This window comes from Schistocerca gregaria, chromosome 1 (assembly GCF_023897955.1).
Source record: "Schistocerca gregaria isolate iqSchGreg1 chromosome 1, iqSchGreg1.2, whole genome shotgun sequence".
NCBI lineage: Eukaryota > Metazoa > Arthropoda > Insecta > Orthoptera > Acrididae > Schistocerca > Schistocerca gregaria.
In genome coordinates, this window is record NC_064920.1 from 867,017,862 (window position 1) to 867,043,732 (window position 25,871).

The 25,871-nt window shown below is 39.9% G+C and overlaps 1 protein-coding gene across 1 annotated transcript in view; it reads left to right on the plus strand.

The window, feature by feature from the left end:
* LOC126273067 (uncharacterized) overlaps window positions 1–25,871 on the plus strand; it is a 404,495-nt gene that overhangs the window by 181,074 nt on the left and 197,550 nt on the right. Inside the window, exon 3 of the mRNA XM_049976476.1 lies at window positions 19,582–22,011. Coding sequence (XP_049832433.1) covers window positions 19,582–22,011 — 2,430 coding nt within the window. The remainder of the gene's footprint in view (window positions 1–19,581; window positions 22,012–25,871) is intronic.

The following is a 25,871-nucleotide window of genomic DNA, read 5'->3' on the forward strand; positions in this document are numbered from 1 at the left end:
TAATTAAGACGTATATTCATTTTTATGAGAACTGCACCTCTTCTTATTTCTAATCACTTATCGTACACCAAAATCCACTTTTCATTGCAAATATAAATTCTTAATTACTGATCCTATATAAAAGATTTTTGATAAAAATTACTTATATGAAAAAAGAAATTACACATTAATTTTGTCTATCTTTATGTGTTTCAAGTTACACGGAAGTGTTCGTAGAACAAGCACCTTTGTATAAATATTTATCTCGACCAGGGATCGAACCTGGGTCACCTACACGACAGCTGTGCATGCTACCAGAGCCATGTGGCCCGTCAAAACAAGTCTCGCTTTTGAGTATTAAAGATGGTGAGAAAACTTTGAGAGCTGTCTCGAACTCCTTCGGGTGACTGATGTTCGAGTTCTGCAATTCAGGTACCATAAATATGAAAAAAAAACACAAAAATCCAATTGCCGTGTGGTCTCATTCTGAGTAGGCTCTCACAGGATAGCTTGCGTCTGTGTTCACACGTTTACCACATCAGTTTTCTCAACATCTCTGTGAAGTTCTTCTATCGGTCAACCATTCGTGCTGCCCATCCTTGTATATGTTCAGTACCCATCTTTATTTTATTTGGTAAATGTTCACATACTAGACCAATGTTCTAAGAAGGATCGCAAGAGCGTTTTGTAAGAGCTCTTCTTTATAGACTGATTGCATTTTCCTGTGTGCTACCAATGAACTGAAATCTGGTACCTGCTTTACCCACGATTCATTGCATATTTCATATCAGGACGAATTAGTACACCAAGGTATTATAATAAACTGAATGATTCCATCTTGTGTCTCTTTCGGTTTTTGTTTCGTGGAATGATAAATTTTACACTTCCAAACGTATGAAGCCAGTTTCCAATTTCCCACCACTTTTTGAAATCTTATCAGCGTCTGAGTAGATATTTGCGCGGATTATTTGTGACAGTGCTTCATTAGAAGAAGTTGGTGACACGGCGATCCTCAGTGGAAGTGGGAAGGTCTGATGAGCACACACTGTGGATTGAGAGAAAACTTAACACAAAAGAAATAAGGAGGAGCAGAAGTGAACTTAGGGATAAACTTAACATCGAGATTGGTCACCACGAAGTAGACAAAGGTAATAATTCTGTGATGAGGGATGAAAAATAATATGAGGGTTGACTGAAAAGTAATGGCTCCACCTTCGTAACTCTTCAACAGTTGCACTGGTAAGATAAGGTATGAGGAGATTTTCCGCAGACTCCCCGTAGAAAGGTTTTATGAAAAACACTGACAAGAAGAAGGAAAAGAATAATAGGACACGTGTTAACATCAGGGAATAAATTCCATGGTACTGAATTTAGCTTTTGAGGGCGAAACGTGTAGGATGTAGGGAGCAGTTGTTAATCTGAGATTAAGGGGATAGTATAAGAGAGGATCTGCGAATAATCTGTGGTTATTGCTGATATTGTCTCCATGTACACATGGACAGCAAGGATTCTAACGCACACCCGCAGTTCCTTCTATAATAATAAATGATAATAAATACTGCTACTAATAAATACCATAGTTACCTAGAAATATTGAATAGCTGTCTAACAAAAAGCACATTTGACACTCCGATGAAACAGAAAAAGGTAGAAATGAACTTCTTTGGGCTATTCCTTGGATCAGAGGCATCCCTAGTATATTTGGGCTCTACATAAACAATTTGCCAACTTTATCAGATTGTGCATGGCTTAATTCGCCAACTACATGGATATGACTATTAATAGTTCTATTCGCACTGCTGTAAATTTTGTAGAAGAAAATCGATGAAATGAAGATATGGGTCAGACTAAAACCAATTAACGCTAAGTCAGACAAAACTAATGCAGTATTTTTTAACTTAGAAACATCCAATCTTCGATTAACCTCAAATTGCGTGGGTCACCCGAACTGACAGGATGGACGAAATTTAGCATATATAAAAGAAACTCGCGTCTCGCTTCTGTATCAGATGAGATTAGATCTACTTTCATTCCCGTTGATCCATAGTGAGGAGGTCCTCCAGGATGTAGAACATATCAGAAAAACAATAATACATGACAAATATTTACAACTGAAACAAATGAGCTACCGACAGAACAAGTTGTATCGGACCTATAGATCTTTTTTATCACCTTTGGTTGTCGATGGATGTTCAGTGTATTGTACGGCCTACAAATAATAATAATAATGATAATAATAATAATAATAATAATAATAATAATAATAATAATAGGAGACATCAGATACCATAAAACAAATGCCTGAGATGGATTGAGGAAGTAACCAAGTGAACAACTACAGGAATCAGTAACGAAGTGGTAATCAACGTGGTAAAGGACCAAACAATCGTATAAAGAGCTAGAAGTACTTCGTCTAACCAACATCACATTGAAAGATGTGTGTGTGTGTGTGTGTGTTTGTGTGTGTGGCCTTTGGAACACACTCAAGCGTGTTCCCCAACATATTTCCACTTCACACTTGTACAACACAATTCTCATAAGTTTACTAATTGTAAATGCTGAGAAAAACACACATAATAGCCTCAACTAATCTACCCAATGCCATCGAAATTGTATCCAAGCAAGGTTAAGAGAAAACCTATAGAAAATTTCCCCATCTGGAAATTGGCAGGAAAAGGGCTCAGTCTGTGATGGAGAGGAAGGACCCCTGAACAGGAAATTTAAATCAATGTCTATTACATACCAGAGCACATACAGTTTATTTAGAAAGTTCAATTTTCAGTGGTTGAGACTCTTCATTTGGTGGAAAAATCTCACATCCAGCAACGACATGTCTTCATTATGTAATTACCCTGTTGCAGATTGAAGCTGTTGTCTTGTCAGAAAATTTTCGCTTGTACACTCATCTTGACATGTAGGGATTGTCTGAGCTACTGCACAATGCCACCATCAGGAAATGTCTCCTCACTACACCTCCCCCTTCCCCTCTCTCCCAGACTCCCAGAAAAAAAAAATTGGTGGAGAAAAGACTCAATCATTGTTGCAGAGGAAGGATCTCTCGACATGAAATTCAAATAAATGTCAATAATATATTGATGCATATTCTTTATTTAATCAATTTCTAGGAGCCAAGGCTCCCCACTTGGATAGAGCTCACATCTGCACCCTACACCCCACTGCCCTGACATAATAACTGTACACGCCACGTGGAGTGGCTGTGTGGTCTGAGGTGCTATGGACGGGCATAGGTGTGTGTTCTTCTTAGCATAAGTTAGTTTAAGTAGTGTGTAAGTCTAGGGACCGATGGTCTCAGCAATTTGGCCCATTTGGAATGCACACACATTTGAACATATTCAACTGTACGCACCAAGTAATGGAATGAAGTGTAGTATAGTAGGCACTGTTTAGGGTCACTGCATGTGTGTCTATGGCCCTCACGCCTCCACAAAGGTCAAAAACTTCCCATTTCCTAATTACAAACCGCTATATTGAATACCAAATTCCAGATATCAGCGTCCTTTCATATCACTTTCCCAAACAAAGTATCAAGTGATGGAATTATGTTCATCGGGAAATTCCAGACTCACTTCCTGTCTCTGCCTTTCTCAAGAGGCCACTTCTTGTTTGTTCGTGTGAACCAACGTCTCCAAACATGCAGACAGAGGTTTTCATCTCTCCTCAGAATACTGTTGGCTATTGCTGGGACAAATGGAGAGCTGACGCAGTTACGATATCAAAAATAGAGGGAAATAGTTCATTTGCACAGCCCTATCAAATTAATTGTTTAGAAATTTACAGGAGTCACATAGATTGCTTAAAACACTCGCCATTGCCTTACGATGATCCTCCTTCATGAGAAAAACTTATTTTCAGCGTCTGAGCATCACATGCAAACATCATAAACAAAAAGTAATTACATATGCGCCACAAATACACTGTAGCGCTAAATACGAGTATATCTGAGGTTCTGTACACACCGACGTTTGAGAACATTAGCGGCCTCCTCCACTGCAACGTTTGCACTAAACAGCTCAAGTGAAGAGATCCAACGGATCACAAACACTCACGTTCACGAAGAGCGCACTGTCTGCTCAATGCTGGGAGCCGTGGTCCCGCCGTCTGCCGCCCGCAGGAAAATCGCAATTTCTCAAATGGCTCTGAGCATTATGGGACTTAACACCTGAGGTCATCAGTCCCCTAGACTTAGAACTACTTAAACCTAACTAACCTAAGGACATCACATACATCCATGCCTGAGGCAGCAATCGAACCTGAAGCGCCTAGAACCGCTCGGCTACAGCGGCGGCGTTGCATGTCCACACACATTGCCAATACTACCAAACGCTCAGAGGTCAGAGAGACTGTCACTAAGCAGTCAATGCCCGCCCGGCTAGCCGCGCAGTCTTCTGCGCTGCTTCCCGAGTGGGAAGGCGTGCCGGTTCACGACACGAATCCGCCCGGCTGATCAGTGGCAAGGTCCAGTGTGCTGGCAGCCTGTGGAGGGTTTTTCAGGCAGTTTTCTATCTGCCTCGGCGAATGCGGGTTGGTTACTCTTATTCCGCCTCAGTTAAACTATGTCAACGACTGCTGCGCAAACACTGCCTCCACGTACGGGTACACATAATTACTCTATGACGCAAACATTTGGAGTTACACTCGTCTGGTATGAGACGTTCCCAGGAGGAGTCCACTGGAGGCCAAACCGCAAAATAACCCTGGGTTTGGTGTGGGGAGGCGATGGGGTGGGTGGACTGCTGTAGCCTGTTGTGGAGTCGTGAACCACTGAGGGCTACTGTGGGACGAAGCCTCTCCGTCGTTTCTATGTCCTCGCTTCATTAAATACATACATACATGCAAGCAGTCAATCGATCATTTTACATCGGTGGAATAACCATTGAGTGCAAACAATTGTCAATTTTAACCTTCTCACACATGTCCACTCCTCTCACCACTCACGCAGCACACTGGTCACTTCGCTAGCCCCTGCTACCGTGGGCAAGAGCACGTAGGTCAGTGTATTCTTTGTACCTATCTGCCTGTCAAAGCCTGAGCTAACCCGCGAATTCCTCGTACCACTCCTGCCGCCAGCTGCGTCACACTAAGAGTCCAGCAGCAACATCTTCAATGTATACATTAGTTCTAATCAATGCCACCCTGACGTAGACCGTCCCCAGTATTAAAAATCCATTTTATCCAATCCGAGACCATGATGTTGTTGACCATACACCTTGAACGTCTCATGAGAAATGTAGATTTGTCCCCTTTATTCGAATTATTTTCTAAGACAGATGAAATCGGAGCAGACACGCGTTTTCAAATCGCTAAAGTAGCGTTAATCGTTGTGAAATGCTGTGACAGTGTGCCATAGCCTATATTTCCTCTAAGAATTCTCTGATGAGGTAAAAAATGTTCTAATTAATTTAATATCTGTTACATCTTGCATCACAGGACTTGAATATTAAACTCGTTTTTGGCTCATGACGTAGTGATAAGGTCTACCTCTGTGACAGGACGACTTCTCACTTTCCCTCGCTCTTAAAGTAAACAAATGCATAGCCACACACGATGCCTCTTAAGGTAACAGCACAGAGAAGTCGTGAATATTAGGTTTATTGCACGGATCACTTTATAAATTCCGTTATAAACTGATTTTATTACGATGGTCGTCTCTCCCTATGTAGGTGGGAGATAGAAATTTCGTTAAAAGATATCGCCGCAACGAAAAAACGGCTGATTATCACTCCGACTCCCGAATCATATCTGTTTTACTCTAGCCATCGGCTCCATCCAACAGGCAGCACGTCATCGATATCAAATTGATAGACTAATTAATTAAAATAATCATCAGAGTCACTTTGCATGGCCAGCTGCTGATTACACTCGCCAGGCAGCTCAAATGGGAATCCCTGCAGGGAACACAATGTTCCTTTCGAGGAACGACATTGAGAACCGACAATTAAGGCTGAATACAGAGGGATTCTACTGCCGCCGATATAAATTTTTCGTTAGGACAGCGAAGACAAGACAACAGAAACTAGCGCTCACAAGGAGGCATAAGGTCAGTTTTATTCCCTCGCTCTATTTGCGAGTGGAATAGGAAAGGGAATGGCTAGTATTGGTACAGCGTACCCTCCACCATACGCCGTATCATAACTTGCGAAGTAAGCATATAGATAGATGTAAATATAAATTTGGTCTACCTATTAAGATCTCAGTCCATCCATTTAGCCTATAGGCATACGAAACCCATAGAAGAATGTTGTGTTTTATTTATCGAGAAAACAAAAGATGCAACATTTGCCGCGGATTTTCTCTCGGTAAAAATCTCTATATTAGCTCCTAATTTTCTCGTTACGAGACAAATGTGAGAAGAGGTAATATGTTTGCCCAAAAAACTTAGCAGAAGCGGTATGGAGCTCACCTCTCAACTCCTCTTTCGTCAGGGTATCACTCACCTACAGTATTCTCACGAATCTTCCAGTCTTTGATATACAGCATCTGAATCCACATCATTTCCACGAGTAAGAGAAGTTCCCTGCCAAGTCACAGACCCCTCCTAATTCCCATCACTTCCCGATAGCATTGTTCCATTGGTGAGAAGGCTGGCAATTAGAGAGCTGTCAAAACGAGAAAAGTAGCCCACTAACACACAGTCGTGAGGGGTATATGCTTACTGTATAAAGAAATTCAGAAACATGACACCTACAATTCATTGATATCGAATGACGGTCTATAAATATCAGTCTGTACATGTCCTGAACTCCTTTAACGTGTTCCTATGATTACTACGCTAGAAATACGACAGCGTAATGGGGTCCGAGGCTTTGTCGAAAACACTGTCTCTCTCTCTCACTTACCTCGTTATTTTTGTAACATCCAACGAAGTAAAACCAGAACTATAAAAACTCCGATTACGTCACGTAGTAGAGAACTCAATAAGATATTACCCCTTGTCTCTCTTGTGATATATCGGGAAGCAAATACCGTTTGTGTGTTGACATCGACCATATGTGCTGATCTCATCAAACATAAATGTATTGGTCCAGGAGCAGGTGACTAGTGATCGAAGTCTCTTTCCCGGACATGTGAAAGTTTTGTGGCCTGTACAGCAGGAAGACCATGTCGACTATGTCATATGCAAATGGCTCTTGTTCTGTTGTTTCATAAACAATTTGATACCTTGTATTTTGCTGTAAGCAGTGTATATCTACAGCTGTGCACACAAGCATGCATTTTTTTCTCCACCATGACTTCGAGGTCTGTATCAGGTGCTAATCCAACATTAAGACGTTTCAATCCATCTCTAACAGAAAGCTGGACATCACATTGTATAAACTATGCTGCTCCCACTACGCAGCGGGTGGTTAATATAAAAGACAGAGGCTGTGTTTTTTACTGACGAAAATGTGGGAGACATATGGAAACCGGAAGAGTTTTCAGCATTGTGGATCGCTTCCAAACAGAGGTGATGACATCTACATTTAAGCTCATATTCCACCGTGATGATTTAGTAGATGTCTCGGTGTTCTCTTTCTTAGAGACGAAGAGTATTGATTTCTTATACAGGGTGTTACAAAAAAGGTACGGCCAAACTTTCAGGAAACATTCCTCACACACAAAGAAAGAAAATATGTTATGTGGACATGTGTCCGGAAACGCTTACTTTCCATGTTAAAGCTCATTTTATTACTTCTCTTCAAATCACATTAATCATGGAATGGAAACACACAGCAACGGAACGTACCAGCGTGACTTCAAACACTTTGTTACAGGAAATGTTCAAAACGTCCTCCGTTAGCGAGGATACATGCATCCACCCTCCATCGCATGGAATCTCTGATGCGCTGATGCAGCCTTGGAGAATGGCGTATTGTATCACAGCCGTCCACAATACGAGCACGAAGAGTCTCTACATTTGGTACCGAGGTTCCGTAGACAAGAGCTTTCAAATGCCCCCATAAATGAAAGTCAAGAGGGTTGAGGTCAGGAGAGCATGGAGGCCATGGCATTGGTCCGCCTCTACCAATCCATCGGTCACCGAATCTGTTGTTGAGAAGCGTACGAACACTTCGACTGAAATGTGTAGGAGCTCCATCGTGCATGAACCACATGTTATGTCGTACTTGTAAAGGCACATGTTCTAGCAGCGCAGGTAGAGTATCCCGTATGAAATTATGATAACGTGCTCCATTGAGCGTAGGTGGAACAACATGGGGCCCAATCAAGACATCACCAAGAATGCCTGTCCAAACGTTCACAGAAAATCTGTGTTGATGACGTGATTGCACAATTGTTTGCGGATTCTCGTCAGCCCACACATGTTGATTGTGAAAATTTACAATTTGATCACGTTGGAATGAAGCCTCATCCGTAACTAAAATGAGCTCTAACATGGAAATTAAGAGTTTTCGGACACATGCCCACATAACATCTTTTCTTTATTTGTGTGTGAGGAATGTTTCCTGAAAGTTTGGCCGTATCTTTATGTAACACCCAGTATTGCAGACACGTACGTGATCACTGTTTCTGTGCTGGCCATCCCCAGCAGCTGTTGCTCCTACCAAGACTCTCTCCATCTCAAACAAGTGACGTCAGTAAATTATAACGTGGTAATCAACAGTGTATCAGCAGCCAGATCGGTAGGGAATGACACCAATGATATGGGACGATGTACCATAATAAGTACCACAGTTGATAGTGTGAGCAGTTTTGGCAATTTAACCAATTTTTCCGTAATGTCAGCGCCAACCAGTGACACGACAGCATGCTTCCCAGTTTCAGTATCATCGCTAAACCACTCCACCACTACTTTGTGAGTACCATCCACTAGATTGCAAATGTAGATAGATGACTGTGCAGTACGCCCATTCGTCGTTAATTCTCGGACATATGCACCAAAGTACTCCAAATGACGTCCTATATCGATGCAGTTATGTTATTTATATATTATTTATAGTTCTATTTGTGCATATTTGTGTCTGAGTTTACGTTGCAGATGGCTCCCCTGGCCCAGAGAAGACCCGAGTTACTGTTCTAGTGTCGGCCCGCCTTGCGTTACACCCAGAGCAATATTTGGAGGCAGATCTACAATACTATATGTTCAGGACCGATGTATCCATGATGTGTTACATCCAGAATAATGTTTAGAGGTGATTCCACATTGCATTATGTCCGGGATATGGCATGAAGTGAATCCACCACAATTATGTCCGGATATCTGTTATATGTGTGAAGGTGGACCCGCCAGTGGCTCAGGTTTATGGATTGGAAGTCAAATGAACATGTAGAACTGCTTCCAGTCTTTGACCTTCCATGACGTGTAGCAGTACATGAGTCTGTCGACATGCTCTCTGATGGGTCGGAGCAGTATACGGAACTGTTTCCAGACTTCGAGTTTCTAGCACATCCATCATCTGCTCCACACATTGAGCCTTATGTAGGTACAAAGCAACTGTTACTATACAAAATGCAGGCATGTGATGTGTATCATTGGGAAGAGATGAAGTCTTAGGATTTTTTAGCGGTTGGTATATGATACGCACAAATATTCTCGTAGAAAACCAAACAACACGTGGGTATATCAGTAATATGACCGTAAGCATATGATAAACTGTCGAAAAAATATGAAAAGACAGAAAATAAGTAAAACTTGAGGAAAACCTGTTATAATCACGAAGTATTGAAGTGAAATATGTAAAATTGGGGCAAATACGCTGAAATGTCTAAAATCGTGAAAACCATGCAAAATTATGGACATTGACTGAGAATACATAAAATTAGAGAATAAATATCATGAAACAGCTACTTACCGAAATCAGAAAAGCTCCATGTTCTAGAGGAGAGTGGAATGATGCTACATATACAGACCTTAATAGTGGAAAGAGGAGGCATTCTAGAGACATGGTATCAAGGCGAAATGGCCATATTATACTGCACATGAACAATACAACCATACAACAGGTCAGGACTTCTGTGTGCAAGAGGAAGGTTACCACAGGCAGTGGTAAGCTGCAGTAAGTGTTACATCCTCTCTGGCTACTGATCGTGGTGTTTATTTCCTTGTAACATATCGCTGTTTCTTTGTACGCCGATTATAGAACTGTTGTGAACATCTCATTATCTCTTAACCACAATCGGGCTTGAACTTTGTAAATAGCAGGCGTCATACACCTCCAGAAACCTATGTAGTTAAAATGAATCTATGTTTTCTTTGGCGTGCAAGGTAGTTGTTTTATGACCTTACAGTTTCTCACCATACTTTATAACACAGAAACTTACGGGGAGAATGTATGTCATGTGCTGGAGTTATACTTCTTACATTGGAGTATTAACAGCGTTGCATTCCACATGACTAACATAGGTCGGAATCCGCAGTTCTAACGTTATAGCGAGTTTTAGGCAGAACACTATAGCCCTTGGAATGTGTTTATATTGCATGATCATTCTCTATTTCCGATACTTTCTTGGTATGGACACCAAACACTGGAACAATACTTCAAAATTGTTAGCACTCCATCTGTGTGGAGCCCCATCATGCATAAACGACACATTTCTTTTTAACCATCTATTATATTACCACAACACTCTCTCTGCTATACACTGATAAGGGGTGCTAACCTCCTTGACGTGCATGCACTTGAATAGATTTTACGCACATGAATGGATGCTGTAAGTAAGACTGGCGAGGAACGATCTTCACTGAGCGGCAGTTACAGACTCAGCTCGCTCTCTTCCTTCATGAGACATGGAATATAGCACGTACAGTACCCTCCTACTTCTGGTCTGTTGCAAATTAAATCCGCGACAGTGTTGCAGGGAGTGTTGGTCGATGACAATGCAGGAAGATCTTTCGATCTCCAATTTTATCCTATGAATGTGAGCATATACTCTATGACCCCCCACCACATAGGGAAAGATGATCAGTCGTAATCGTAAATTCTGCATTATGGTCAAACTGTTAGAAATAAATAGGTAACATAACTGCATCGGTATAGGAACTTGTCTGGTATACCTTGGTTTATGTATCCGAGAATTAACAGTGAATGAACGTACTGCGCAGTCTCTTATCTACATTCACAACCTAATATACTGTACTCGCAAAGTATAGAAGGAGAGGTTTAGCGATGATACAGAAACTGCGAAGCATGCTGCTGTGTCACTGATTTGCGCTGATATTACGGAAAAACTGATAAAATTGCTAAAACTGCTCGCACTGTCAACTGTGGTGCTTATTACAGTACATCGTCCCATATCAATGGTGTCTTTCCCGTCGCATCTGTCTACTGGTACGCTATTGATTACCAAGTAATGATTGACTGACACCCCTTGAGTGAGATGGAGAGACTCGGTGGGAGCAACACCTCCCGGGGATGGTCAGCACCGAAACGGTGATCGTGTACATGGCTGCAACATACGGAATCAAAGCTCTTGGTTTCTCCTAAATGGAACACGGAGACATCTACTAACCTCATCACGGTGGAAGATGAGATTAAATGTAATGTCATCACCTCTGTTTGGAAACGCCCCACAATGCCACAAACTCTTCTAGTTTCCATATGTTACAATGTTTCCCAAACTTTTGTCATTAAGAAACACCGCCTCTGTCTTTTATTGTAACCATCCTGTGTGTAGTGGGAGCAGCAAAATACAATGTACCAAACTGCTTATGAAACAACAAAACAGGGGCCCACTCCTTGTGATTGATATTCGAAATGTACTTCTGATGGATCAGCACATATGGTCGATGTTAACACACAGACAGTATTTGTTTCCTTGCGTTCTCTACCATGTGATGTTAGTGGAGTTTTTATACACTAGTTTGTAGTTTTACTCTTTTGGATGTTACAACAAGAATAGCGAGGGAGAGAGAAAGTGTGTATATGTGTATGTGTGTGTGTGTGTGTGTGTGTGTGTGTGTGAGAGAGAGAGAGAGAGAGAGAGAGAGAGAGAGAGAAAGAGAGAGAGAGAGACAGAGAGAGAGAGAGAGAAAGAAGAGACTGTTATGTCAACAAAGACTCGGACGCCATTACACAGTCGTATTTCTAGCGTGGTAATAATAGGAAAACGATAAAGGAGATTAGCACGTGTGCAGACTGTTATTTGTAAACTGTCATTCGATGTCGATGAATTGTAGGTGTTATGCTTCTGAATATCTTCGTACAGTCTGTATATAGTCCGCATGGTTGTGAATTTCCTCCTACACGTTAGTGTGCTATTTTTCTTGTTCACAGCTCTCTACCTGTCAGACCTCTAACTAATGGAACAGTCGAAACGTGATGGAATTTCGAGAGAATTAGTAGGGGTCTGTTACTTGACAGGGAGCATCTCTTACTCTTGGAAATGAAGTGGATTCGAATGGCATATAATGAAGACTGAAAGATTCGTGAGAATATGGTAGGTAAACGATACTCTGGCGTAAGGGGAGTTAAAAGTAATCTCTATACCACTTCCGTTAAGTGTTGTTGGCAAACGTATGACAACCTTTCGCATTTGTCTCGCGAAGTGACTCCAATGAGAAAATTACGACCCTACATGGAGATTTTTACTGAGAAACAATCAGTAGCAGAAGTTCTAGAATGAGATTTTCACTCTGCAGCGGAGTGTGCGCTGATATGAATCTTCCTGGCAGATTAAAACTGTGTGCCGGACCGAGACTCGAACTCGGGACCTTTGCCTTTCCGGCACACAGTTTTAATCTGCCAGGAAGTTTCATATCAGCGCACACTCCGCTGCAGAGTGAAAATCTCATTCTGGAAACATCCCGCAGGCTGTGGCTAAGCCATGTTTCTGCAATATCCTTTCTTTCAGGAGTGCTAGTTCTGCAAGGTTCGCAGGAGAGCTTCTGTTAAGTTTGGAAGGTAGAAGACAAGGTACTGGCAGAAGTAAAGCTGTGAGGACGGGGCGTGAGTCGTGCTTGGGTAGCTCAGTTGGTAGAGCACTTGCCCGTGAAGAGCAAAGGTCCCGGGTTCGAGTCTCGGTCGGGCACACAGTTTTAATCTGCCAGGAAGGTTTTTGTTTTCTTGATACAAAAGAGACAACATTGTTCTACGAGTTTTGTTTGCCTATAAATGGCTGGACTGACGTCTTAATAGGTAAATTTATATTTACATCTATATACTTACATCGCAATGCATAGTTCGGCGTGTGAAGGGTGATATCCTGTACCACTACTAGTAATTCTCTTCCACTCGCAAATAGAGCGAGGGAATAAGACTGCCTAGATGCCTCGTTATAAGCGCTAATTTCTTTATCTTGTCTTCGCGTTCCTTAAGCAAAATGTATGTTGGCGGCAATGGAATCCTTTTGTAGCCAGCTTTAAATGTCGGTTCCCAATAGTGTTCCTCGAAAGCAACATCGTCGTATCTGCAGGAATTCCCACTTAAGCTACCTGGCGAGTATAATACGACTGCAGAAGATAAAGTTACTCGTCATTCAGAGTGACTCTCACAATCAATTTAATTAATTAGCCTATCAATTTGATATCAATGACGTGCTGACTGGTAGGTGGAAGCGATGGCTAGGGTACCACAGATGTGATTCGGGAGTTGGAGTGGAAATCAGGCGTTTCTTCATTGCAACGATATCTTTTAACGAAATTTCTATCTCTCACCTACACAGGGAGAGGTGACCATCGTAATAAAATCAGATGTATTGTAAAGTGACATGTCGTATATACCCGATAATTACGACTTCTCTGTGCTATTATTATGTCGTGTGACTAGAGCCGCCCGTAGGGGAAACTGTTCGCCGGGTGCAAATCTTTCGATTTGACGCCACTTCGGCGACTTGCACACCGATGGGGATGAAATAATGATGATTAGGACAACAGAACACCCAGTCCCTGAGCGGAGAGAATCTCCGTCTCAGCCGGGAATCGAATCCAGGCTCTTAGGATTGACTTTTATCGCGCTGACCGTTCAGCTACCGGTGTACTGTCTGCCATCGGGTTCCCCTAAATGGCATGCAGCACCGCATAACAGCCACGCTATGATGGAAACAAACCAACAGACAAACAGTCAAAGACATCAGGTCAACACGCCGAAGATTCCAGTCGATTAATAGGAACCTTTCCTTGCAGAGGTCGCCGCGACATATCCGGCCACGGATTCCTATGCCGGGTTTCTGTTGGCTCCAACTCACTATATAGGCCCGGCCTGTCGAAGGCAGACCAGTCTTCGTCCGGTGCTAATGGCAACCGCTATAGCAGAGTCTCCGAGAAGATATCACTGAAGCCACTGTACTGCACCGCCGATCGAAGCACCAGCCGACCGAGAGGAACAACTTCTCCGGCTAGATAGACGGACGTCTACATCAATTGTACAGCCAGCTCTTGTATTGTAGAAGTTACGTTCAATAAACTGTTGAAGAATACAACAACAACAAAAAATGGTTCATATGGCTCTGAGCACTGCGGGACTTAACATCTATGGTCATCAGTCCCCTAGAACTTAGAACTACTTAAACCTAACTAACCTAAGGACACCACACAACATCCAGCCATCACGAGGCAGAGAAAATCCCTGACCCCGCCGGGAATCGAACTCGGGAACCCGGGCGTGGGAAGCGAGAACGCTACCGCACGACCACGAGATGTGGGCGAAGAATACACCAACCGGGGACGGACTTCTCTGCGCTGTTACCTTTAACAGACTTCGTATGTGGCGATGCACTTGATTACTTTAAGAGACACCAAAAGTGAGAAGTCTTCTTGTCACAGAGGTAGACCTTAGCAGTACGTCATAAGCGAAAAATTAATTTAATATTTCTAGTCGTGTGATGCAGGACATAAAGGATTTTTTTAACTGATGCAAGGCTACTTAGAGGAACTATAACCTATGGCATACCGTTTCGGGATTTTCACAACAATTAACGATACTTTAGCGATGCGAAAACGCGGGTGTCTCAATTTCTTCTGTCTTCGAAAATAATTCGAATAGTAGGGAGATACCTACATTTTATGTGAGAAGTACAAGGTATATGGTTAACAACATCCCTGTCTTGGATTGAGTAAAGTGGGTTTTTTGAACTGGGGGGCTCTATGTGGGAGTGGAACTGGTTAGAACTACTATACACATCGAAACAGCTGCTGCTTGATTCGCAGTGTGCCGTAGCTGGTACGAGGAGTCAGCGACCGAAAAACGTGTCTGTGACGGACGGCTAGTCACAAAGAATGTTCCAACCTGCCTGCTCTTTCACTCAGTAGAAGGGCTCGCGAAGTGACCAGTGTGCTTTGAGAGTGGCGACAGAATTGCACGTGCGTGTTATGTGAGAAGTGTTTGTGCAAGACTATTACTCCCCCCATGTAAATGTTCAGAGTTCAGTAGATCTGGTGGGTAGATGCCATGGGATGGGCGTGCAGCTGCCGGTACAGCTGATACGTGTGCGGCTCTATCCTCACCAGCGTCCAAGAGATGATGCGATATCCCTGTCGGCAGCAAATATGATCTGCATAATATTTGCGCGTGATACTCAAGTGTTGGAAATATGTTTTTATTACGAAGAAGGATCATCATAAGGCGGTGGTGAATGTTATAGACGATCTATTTGACTCCTGTAAATTGTCAAACAGTTCATTTGACAGGGTAGTGCAAATGGACTACTTTCCTCTATTTTTGATATCGAAATTGCGTCAGCTCTGCCTAAATCCCCAGCATTTGCTAACAGGAACACAGTATCTTGAGGAGAGAAGAAAACCTCCAACTGCGTGTTTGCAGACATTGATTGACACAGACAATCAGAAAGTGGCCTCATGAGAGAGGCAGAAACAGGAAACGAGTCTGCATTTTCCTGATGAGCAGAATTCCGCAACTTGATGCTTGGTTTGGGACCACAAGTTCAAGGAGGCTGATATCCAGTCAACATTGGGCAGTTTTTGACCTTTGGAGTTTCGTCCTAGACACGCATGCTCGAGACCCCAAACAGTATCTACTATAATGAGATTTTCACTCTACACCGGAGTGTGCGCTGATATGAAACTTACTGGCAGATAAAAACTGTGTGCCGGATCGAGACCGCAAAGGGCAAAGGTCCCGAGTTCGAGTCTCGGTCCGGCACACAGTTTTAATCTGCCAGGAAGTTTCCGTATCTGCAAACTGCATTTCATTCCATTCCTCAGTGCTTACAGTTATTACATCATGAGAAGTGGGGGTGAGAGGTGCAGATGTGAGCTCTACCCAAGTGAGGGAGCCCTGTCCCCCACAAACTGATTAAATGAAGAATATTCATCAACATACTATTGACATTGATTTGAATTTCGGCTAATGAGCTCCTTTATCTCCAGCATAGAATAAGTCTTTTTCCTGCGCATTTTTTCTGGGAGTGTTGGGGGGTGGGAGGGATAGTGGAGGGGTCTAGGGCTTGGTGGTGAGATGTCCTCTGGTGGTGGCATTGTGCACTAGCTCAATCAATCCCTGCATGTCAAGCTGATTGCATACACAAATATTTTCCAACAAGACAATAGCTTCAATCTGTAGCATTGTAATTATACAATTAGGACATTTAGTTGGTGGATGTGAGTTTTTTCCACCAAAGAAAGAGACTCAACCCCTGAAAATTGAACTTTATAAACAAACATTGTGTACTCTGCTATGCAATAGACATGGATTTGAATTTCCTGTTGTGAGATCCTTCCTTCCTCTCCAACACAGGCTGTGTCCTTCTCCCACCAATTTCCGGTTGGAAGGGGAGAGGGAGGTCTGGGGCGTTTCTCAGAAGAGGAGGGGTAATTAATGGATCAATTTAGTTAATTATTCTATTAATTTGGCATCAAAAGTGAGCTTGTATTGGAGAGTGGGAGGGGAGAGGTGTTGGGGATATCTCAGAGGTGGGGGGGAGGAGGAGGAGGAGGGGGAGATGGGTGGAGGGTTTCTCAGAAGGACAGATTACCCCCAGTGGTGTCATAAATCAGACATCAAGGGGACTTAATCCACTTAGCAGAACAGTAGGTTAATTGGAGGTGAATGAGGTCATAATTCAATGAAGTTTGCCCCTGAATGTATATGTGGTGCTGAATGTGTGCAAACCATACTAACAAAATGTGTTAGATAATACATTAGCCTACTACTCCCATGAGCTGTGGTAGCATAATCTCTGTTCACATTACAGAAAAACGAAGTAAACAAATGTCCTTTGACACAAAGTGAGCTGCAGGGTCCTACGCCTTTTAAATCGATGACACTATGCATGTAGACATCATTGCTTAATAATTCAAACAACTGTCACATTTTTTCAGTTGTCCTAACAATGATGGTTTATGGCACTTCCAAATCACTGTAACTCATAAAAATTTACAGAAGTGACAAGGAATTCACTGAAGGTCTTGATATCAGTTGCTAGTGACTCAACAGGTAAAGAACTTAACCGTTCTACTTACAGGAATAACAGCGGTTTTTTGTGATCTTTGAAACATGGATCACCTGAGAACAAAAAAGTAAATAAAATAAACAAATCATTGTGGTGGTTTATTCCAAAAGATTTCATACCAACTCTGTGATCAGTCTGTTGTAAAAAAGCATTATTGCGTTTTTACTAAGAATCTTACAGCGGTCCTTCATGTTAACCTCTTCTATCAAGAAACCACATCTCACAAAACAGATAAGAATTGGCTGCAAAAGTTTTGGTCATTTGGCTGGCTTATGTATTACTTACAGGAATAATTTGTGCTCCTCCTAAACATCTCTGTTTGCTTGTTTTCTAAGAAAGTATGTTCACTCGAAAGGTAATCTGCATCCAATGTTTGTGTAGAATGATCATTTAACAATGTCATCATCTATCATGAAAACATGAAGTCTGGAACATAAGTTGAAATGAGTGTTACCAATCTTTTTCCTGCAAGAAGGAGCACCCTCATCTTTGCTCTTGTTGTTTCTGTTCACTCAGTAATGCCAGTATTATAGCTGTACACAATTAAATACTAAGGCTTTTGAAAATTACATTCATTTTAATAGTATAGCTGTGCAGTGTTGTGTTGTCATTCTTACATGTCTTTTAGCCACAGACAATGAACGAGGGCTCCAGTACTGCACAAGTCCTATACTAGTATGGAACAGGAAATTTATAAGGAAATTATGTTACTTCGTTTTGAATATCCTGTAATAATTTAGCACCAGGAATTCGTTACTCTAGATCCAAATTATCAAGTACCTTACAAAATTGTGGACCTGTTTTGGATGCCCCTAAGACATATAAGCTTTGTGCTAGCGCTATCCTTCCTATTATTATTACATTCTTTAGACATTTATTAAGTACCAGAATAACCTGAATGATCAAATATACGTCTCATTTCACTACCTTTATTGTTAGAAAACACACAGCTTTCAGCCCCTAACTTTGATATTACAACACAGGTGAGCAGCTCACATAGGCTCAAGTGACCATTCAGAACTACACAATTAGCCACAAAACATACTTTTGACTATAATAATCATTGTATCCAGACATTACGACATAATGACAACCAGACCTAGGCTTACACCACTGAACTCAGATTCACACAGATCTTAACATAATGACTACTAGACCCAGTCTCACATAGAACTGTATATAATGGCACACTAACATAGAACTTCATGTAATGACAACTGGAGTCTGACTGACTTCATGTGTTATGACTATTTAATAATGGACATCAGGTTGTTTTTACAAAACAGTAACATACAAAGCAACTACATATTAAATATTCACACGAAACATAGCAAAAAAAAAACATAAACATATAAAGCAGAGACACAGTTTCATTTGCAAATTGTTTTGAACAGGGTCTATAAATAATATTTCTGTTTTATGGGGTCGAAGAACTTTATCAGATTTTAATATTATAATCTAAGTGTCTGACTAACTAATATGCTTTTCTAGGAAAGTCTTGTATTTTTGCAATCAGAAAATTTAGTGTTGCAAGAGACAGATTTTGTGAGGCTTTCATTTCAAGATTTTTATCATTCTACAATACGCTAATTCTGAGTAGGAAGAACTTTTGTAATACTGAGTGTTCAGAAAAAATAAAACATTTGTTTGAAAGAGGAGGATGAGGGCTTTTAAATAAATTGTCAATCCTGAAACAAATATTCATTAGGCGACTCAAATTTTGAAGTGCTCATGGTTTAAAAGACTCTTGCATCGCGATATTTCTTCAAATCAAATGTGTTAGAAAAACCAATTATACTAGAAATCTGAAAACTATACAAGGAATGGTGAAATTTATCAAAATGCAGCTCTTGAATAAGTATTTAGAATTTTTATATATGTGTGCCTTATGTATAGAAAAGGTTTCAGAAAAAAAAGGTTTGTTTACAGAGTGGGGTTATAACAAGTGATACCATTTGTTATGTTATGATCTCACTTAACCATTACCAGTAAGTAATTTTTAGGTTAATGTGTTGTAGTGTGCAAGCTCATGTCATGGTATTTTGTGTTACTGGTAGTTCTTCCCTTGACATACACAGATATGGTAAAGTTCATAAAAATATTTTGATTTGCTCTTCTGTCACCAGTGAAGCACACATAGCCAAAATACAGTTAATACAAAGGACTGCATAGTAGTTATTAGAATATTATAGAAGACAAGGTATTACCTCCAATAATACATTTTCTGGTGGTTATTTTCAGGTTATGGACAACCAGAAAATATTGGTGCTGGCTACCAAAAGACCATATCTTCAGGAGCTGCACCTTACCCTGCAGTGCTGTCAGATGTTCCAGTCCATCCACCACCAAATCAGTTAGAAAATATGCTACTTGATTACATGAAAGATGCTTATGTAAAAGATGGTGATGAAGAAGAAGGAAATTACTATCAGTATGGGATGGATACTGATGCTAAACGTTCACTTTTCAGAGAGAGAGAAAATGATGACAGTGGTCAAGATGTAGAATATCATCAAGTTTTACCTACGTACTATGACAGCGAAAATAAGCAAGAAAATGTTTTACTACCTTCATTATTTCGAGAAAGATTTCTTACTCGGCCAGAAATTGATCAGGTTGTTGAACTGGAGAATATGAGACGCTATGCAGCAAAGGCCATAGCAAAGCAACTAGAAACTGATGAGGAAGAAAAACTTGAGAACAAAAGGAATAATGATGAAGAGGAAGAATATCTTTCACTCCTTCGTAATCTATGGGAAAAGTATAAAGAAGCAAAACCTCAGCTTGTAGATTTCGATGATCTTACACAAAATGATATTCAGGAAATACTGTCTTCTTTAAGGAATGATGGGTCCAGTTTGCATAAAAGACAATATGGTTATGGATCAGGATTTGATATTTTTAATAATGCAGGACTTATGGGTCAGTGGGGAACTGGAGCAAACAATTTTGCTAAGCGAAATAAGCAACGTGTAGAAGGTCCTGGCCAACAGGGAGCAAACTTCTTATACTCTCTAAAGTTTGTGGCTCCAGAGGTAAACCGTGAAGCAGTTGAAACTCTCAAAGATAATGAAGGTATTGAGCTACCTGACGAGCGAGATGAAGATGTACTGCGTTTAGCATCAGGATTTGCAAGAAATAACCCTGAAGAATTGATGCAAATATATGGCAGACCAGCAACTATGGATGAAATTTACAGTCCAAATCAGGAAACGTATCAAACATTATCTTTAGAAACACCAGATATTGGTTCCAGAGCAACTTCTACAAAACACTTTTCTTCTCTTGCAAGAGATGTCAATGAATACCAGCAACTTTCACCTCCTAACTATATGGTGATTCCAGAAAGGACTTCAAATAAGAGATTCATCTATGAAGCTAAAAGGAAACGTTATCCTGTAACAAAACGCAGCTCAAACTTTTATGCCAGTCCACCTATGCTGCATCACAAGTCATTCAACTCAGAAGGAATTAAGGACACTAATAAGAAGAAAAGTTCTCCTATAACAGGTGTTACAGACCCAAAGGTGGCACAGGAACTAAATCAAATATTTTCATCATCTGTTACTCATGATGATTCACCTAAGGCCAGTGAAAAGAAAGTAGATTCAGGAACTAATTCAAAGTTGACAACTTCTAACGACCCAAAAGATCCAAACCACGAGACAACCACAACTCATTCAGTCACAACAGTGAGTGTGCAAGAAAATACCCAAAACAATGACACAGAAACAGGTACCAAATCTGCCCATAACAGAACATCAGGACCTAGAGAAGAGGGTAATCATAAATCACATGCCCATGGAACATCTTTACATATGGAAAAAGAAACTGCAGAACCAATAACAATGAGTAAGATCCAAACACCTTTGGAAATTAAGAAAAAATCCATTGATTGGTCAGATTATTTTGGCATTGACAGAAGACGTAAGAAAACTGCACCTGAGACTGTAGAGACAAAAGATGGCGATGGCAACATGATTGATGATAATTGGTTACTAAATCAATACTACAGAACTCTTGCAATGGTTTCAAATCCCTTAAAGAAACGAATGGTATCACATAGTCATGCAAATTCTCCTAATAACAATGACAATAAAAGAGACACTGGGAAGCAACAAGCTTACAATACAGACATATTTTCAAGAAGTTCTCAAAGAGAAGCTACCAAGAAGAGTTTGAATACAAAAGAAGATACAAGTATTGACGACATGGATACAAAACTTCGAAATATGGAAGACCTCATTGTAAATGAAGCAGTAAAGTACACAGGTTCACATGAGGGAACCCAAGATCCTAAGGAAATTCAGGAAATGAAAGATAAAATTATGTCCCGATTGGCCGCAGCATATAGTCTAGAGAAAATGAGATTGGCATTAGCTGAATTTAAATCAAGCCTGCAGGCCCAAATGATGTCAAAATATAATCCTGCAAATCTAAAATCTTCCTTATCTAATGATAATACTCAGGAAGAGAGTAAAATGAAGCGAGTGGCTGTGAAAAAGGAAAAAGCTGAAGATGACAAACATAATGATGATGGTGATAAAAAGAAAAAGAGAAATGGTATTAAAAACGACGCTGAGGAAGAAACATCGGGTGAATTTTTAGATGGACCAGTTGATGTGGAGCCAATGTCAGAAGGTTATATGGGAAGATCTTCCGACGATTATGGTAAGTACACTTGTCTTTACTGGTATCTAGAGCACAGAGTTTCAAACACTGTAAAATTATAAAACATGGTTGCATTCATGCAGTATCATATCATTTAATATGCACAATGAAATATCAAAACAATAAAAATATGCCATATCAGAATTCAGTTCTATATTTATTTCTATTATCTTCTGATATAGTAAGCAACAAGTAATTTCTCCAGTTTCCTCACTTAAGCTCATGTATTTGTATGAACTCTTTTTTACACAGAAAATGTAATTTATATGTTTCAAGAAGTGGAAGGAGCATAATTAAGTGAAGAAATTTTGGAAAAAATCAGATAAAACTGTAAGTCTTATACATTGCCTCCACAAAATACTTTCTTATGAACTTGATAAACTCAGAATCAGGATTTAATTGGATAACTTGGTTCTCATTATCTTTTACTGGAACTCCTACTTCTCCATAGGATGATTGCAAAGACTTTTCAACCTTTTCAACAATTTCAGAGTGTCCATCAGTTACCTGTGACATGCAACTTCGTTACTGCCGCAACAAATGGGTCAAATTTGATTTGATGTAAATCAGGTCTTGCTTCTATCTGTTCTCTTGAATGACACTTCCATGCCTTTAATACGCTTCCAAAATGTCTAAAACTCAAAACAAAACAAAAAAGAAAATAGAAAAAAAGAATTATGATACCTATGATTTTTCAATATATTGCAGCAAGTAGATTTTGTCCCCAATAAATTATGGTGTCTTATCGACTTCATCAAAAGTATCACAGTAAATGATGGCAGAATATATTCAGGTATCCCAACTGGTTAAAATAGGATGTGGAGACTAAGCTAAATCTACTAGTATACCTATCGCTAAATGAGGCAACAAGGACAAGTGCTTTCAAAAATACCTTCGAGTGGAAAAAAAGTCAGCATATGGCCAAATGAATACAATCAGAATTATTACCAAGCCTTTGTATTTTGTGGATATATTTATCTTATTTGTGAAGGATATCAGTGTATTTACGTTGTTATATTTCAGACGTCAGCTACTTTTTCAGTTACACGATGTCGCACATGGATTAAATATGTAATTTGGTTTAGGTTCAGATAAATATTTTTATTGTTTTCTGGCCTTCATGCTTTGCAAGACAGCATCATTTAGTGACGATACAGACCCATTTTACACTCTACAGAAGTATAGTGGTTGACTTCACTATGAAGTTTGCACATTTTAATGAAAATCGCGAAATTACTGTAGACATGTTCAGTACTTTTGGTGTAATTCATAAGAAAACAACACCAATAAAAGGTGATATTATGTAATTTATTGCAATACATACACAGAGACAAGAACAATGATATAAAAAGCTTTAAAAATGTCCACGTTCATGCAGTTATATTGATGAAATCTTTGAAAAATGCATATCCTCCCCAAGTGGCCAGAACACGCAGACATGCATGAAACATGCATTTGCATGGAAATATGGGCTCTACTTAGCTATAACTTTATTAGTAGAAGTTATATTTTAATGAAAAACGTGAAATTACTGTAGACATGTTCAGTACTTTTGGTGTAATACAGTACAGAGTCATCTTAGTCCATTTCCTATAATTTTCTCTCCTCATATGAGCACCACACCTCTAGTTCAGTTTTGTGACAGTCACCATCATGTATTCAGTTCCTGCATAATATTGTTTACCTGTCTATCCATTCTCATTTTTCCTTGCACATATATTTTTCCATTTCTCACTGCCTGTCCATTTAAAATTCATTTTCCACTTCTCTAAGCAATTATTGGTAATATATAAAAGTTATAGACTTTCAATTTATGGGATTATTTGTAGTTTACATTTGAATTCAGTTACCGTACCCAAATGAAATTCAAACCATTTTCTCCCTCCACTTTATTTATTTAACTATTCATGCACTTTTTGTTTTAATTTGTGCTAAGCATACAAATTGGTCAACTATTTCTATAAATTCATCAGTATTATTGGTATTATTGTAATGGAGTGACAGGAGAGTGGAAGCACTGATTGATTAAGTAGGTTAGTGTTAACAAAATTTGCCAAGAATATAATAGCAGGGCGAAGAATATAACAGTAAGGTGAAAGACTGCATTCATGCCTTATATCCTTTTTAATCTGAGTACTTTGTTCCTGGTCTTCCAATCTTATTCTCCCTTCTTACTTATTACTTGTCTTTCCCTACGATTTGCTCCTATTTTTCTCCGAATTTCCAACATTTTACACCGTTTTACATTGTCAAACATTTTTTTAGTCAAAAAATCCTATCAGTGTATTTTTATTTTACACTCAACCCTGCTCCCATTATCAAGCACATTGTCAGAACCGCCTCTTTACTGACTTTAACTTTTCTAAGGCCAAATTGATTGTCATCTAACTGATGCTCAATGTTTTTCCATTCTTCTATGTATTATTTTTGTTATTAGCTTGGATGCATTTGATGTTAGTTGTTAGTAGTCTCGTACTTATCTGCCTGTGCATCTTCTAAATTGTGTGGATGATATTTTTCTGAAAGCGTGATGGTATTCACCAGTCTCACAGATTCTACAAACCATTTTCAGTAGACATTTGGTTGTCACGTCTCCCAATGATTTTAGAAATTTAGCCTAGAATATTATCTATTCCTTCTGTCTTATTTGATCTCAAGTTTTCCGAAGATCTTTTAAATTCTGACTAAATTAGTGGATCCTCTATGTCTTGCATATTGACATTTCTACTATCACATTCCCAGACAAATCCTCCCCATAATCATTTCTAAGGGATTTTTATTGCTGTTTTTCCCTGAACTTAACTCTTTCATTGACCAAATGAGATATTTCCCCTGTTACCCAAATTTTCTTTGCAGTTACCTTCCTACATCTGCCTGACCAGCGTCTGTAATTGTTTTTTTAGAGATGTTTACTCCTCTTCAACTGGATTGCCTACTGTGGTATATCGTATCACAGTATCCACATCCTTAGTGAACTTCACATGTTTCCCGTCACTCCTCAGTACTTCACTATCACACATATTTCCACAAGGATTCTTCCAGACGATTCTCTTAAACTTAAGTTTACTCTTCTTTATCACTAAATTATGACTTGAGAGTTTACCAGCACTTGGATACGCATTACAACCTAAGATCTTTGTCTCACCATGATATAATCCAGTGTCTCCAGGTCCTTGCCAAATATACCTCCTTCTCTTGTAATTATTGAACAGAGTATTCGCTACTAAAATCTGAAATTTATTGCAGAACTCAATTAGACTTTCTCCTTCCTCATTTCTACTGCCAAGATCATGATCTTCCATAAGCCTTTCTTCTACTCTTTCTCCTACAACTGCATTCCAATTCCCCATGATTATTAGATATAGACATTCCTTTACATACTGAATTCCCCATTCAATATCATCTAAGACTTCCTCTGTCTCTTCATCTTCTAATTGCAATGTCTGCCTGTATACAGAACCATTGTTGTCAGTCATCTTTTAATTGCAATGTCTGCCTGTATACAGAACCATTGTTGTCGGTCTTGGTTTGCTGTTGATTCTGATGAGAACAAGTCTATCACTGAACCGTTCAAAGCAGCTTACTCTCTGTCCTATTTTCTTCTTTCAAATGAATCTTATCCACAATACGCCAGTTTCTGCTGCTGTATATATTACTCTGTATTCATCTGCCCATAAGTCCATTCCAATTCATTTCAATGACCTCCACTATATCTAGACTGAGCCTTTGCATATTCCTCTGCAGATTTTCTAGCATTCTTAGCACGTTCAGACTTGTAATTTTCCAGCTCTGGCTTGTAGAATTTTACCCCCCCCCCCCTCTCCTCTACTTGTTATTCACTCTTTTTCTTATGGTTCCTC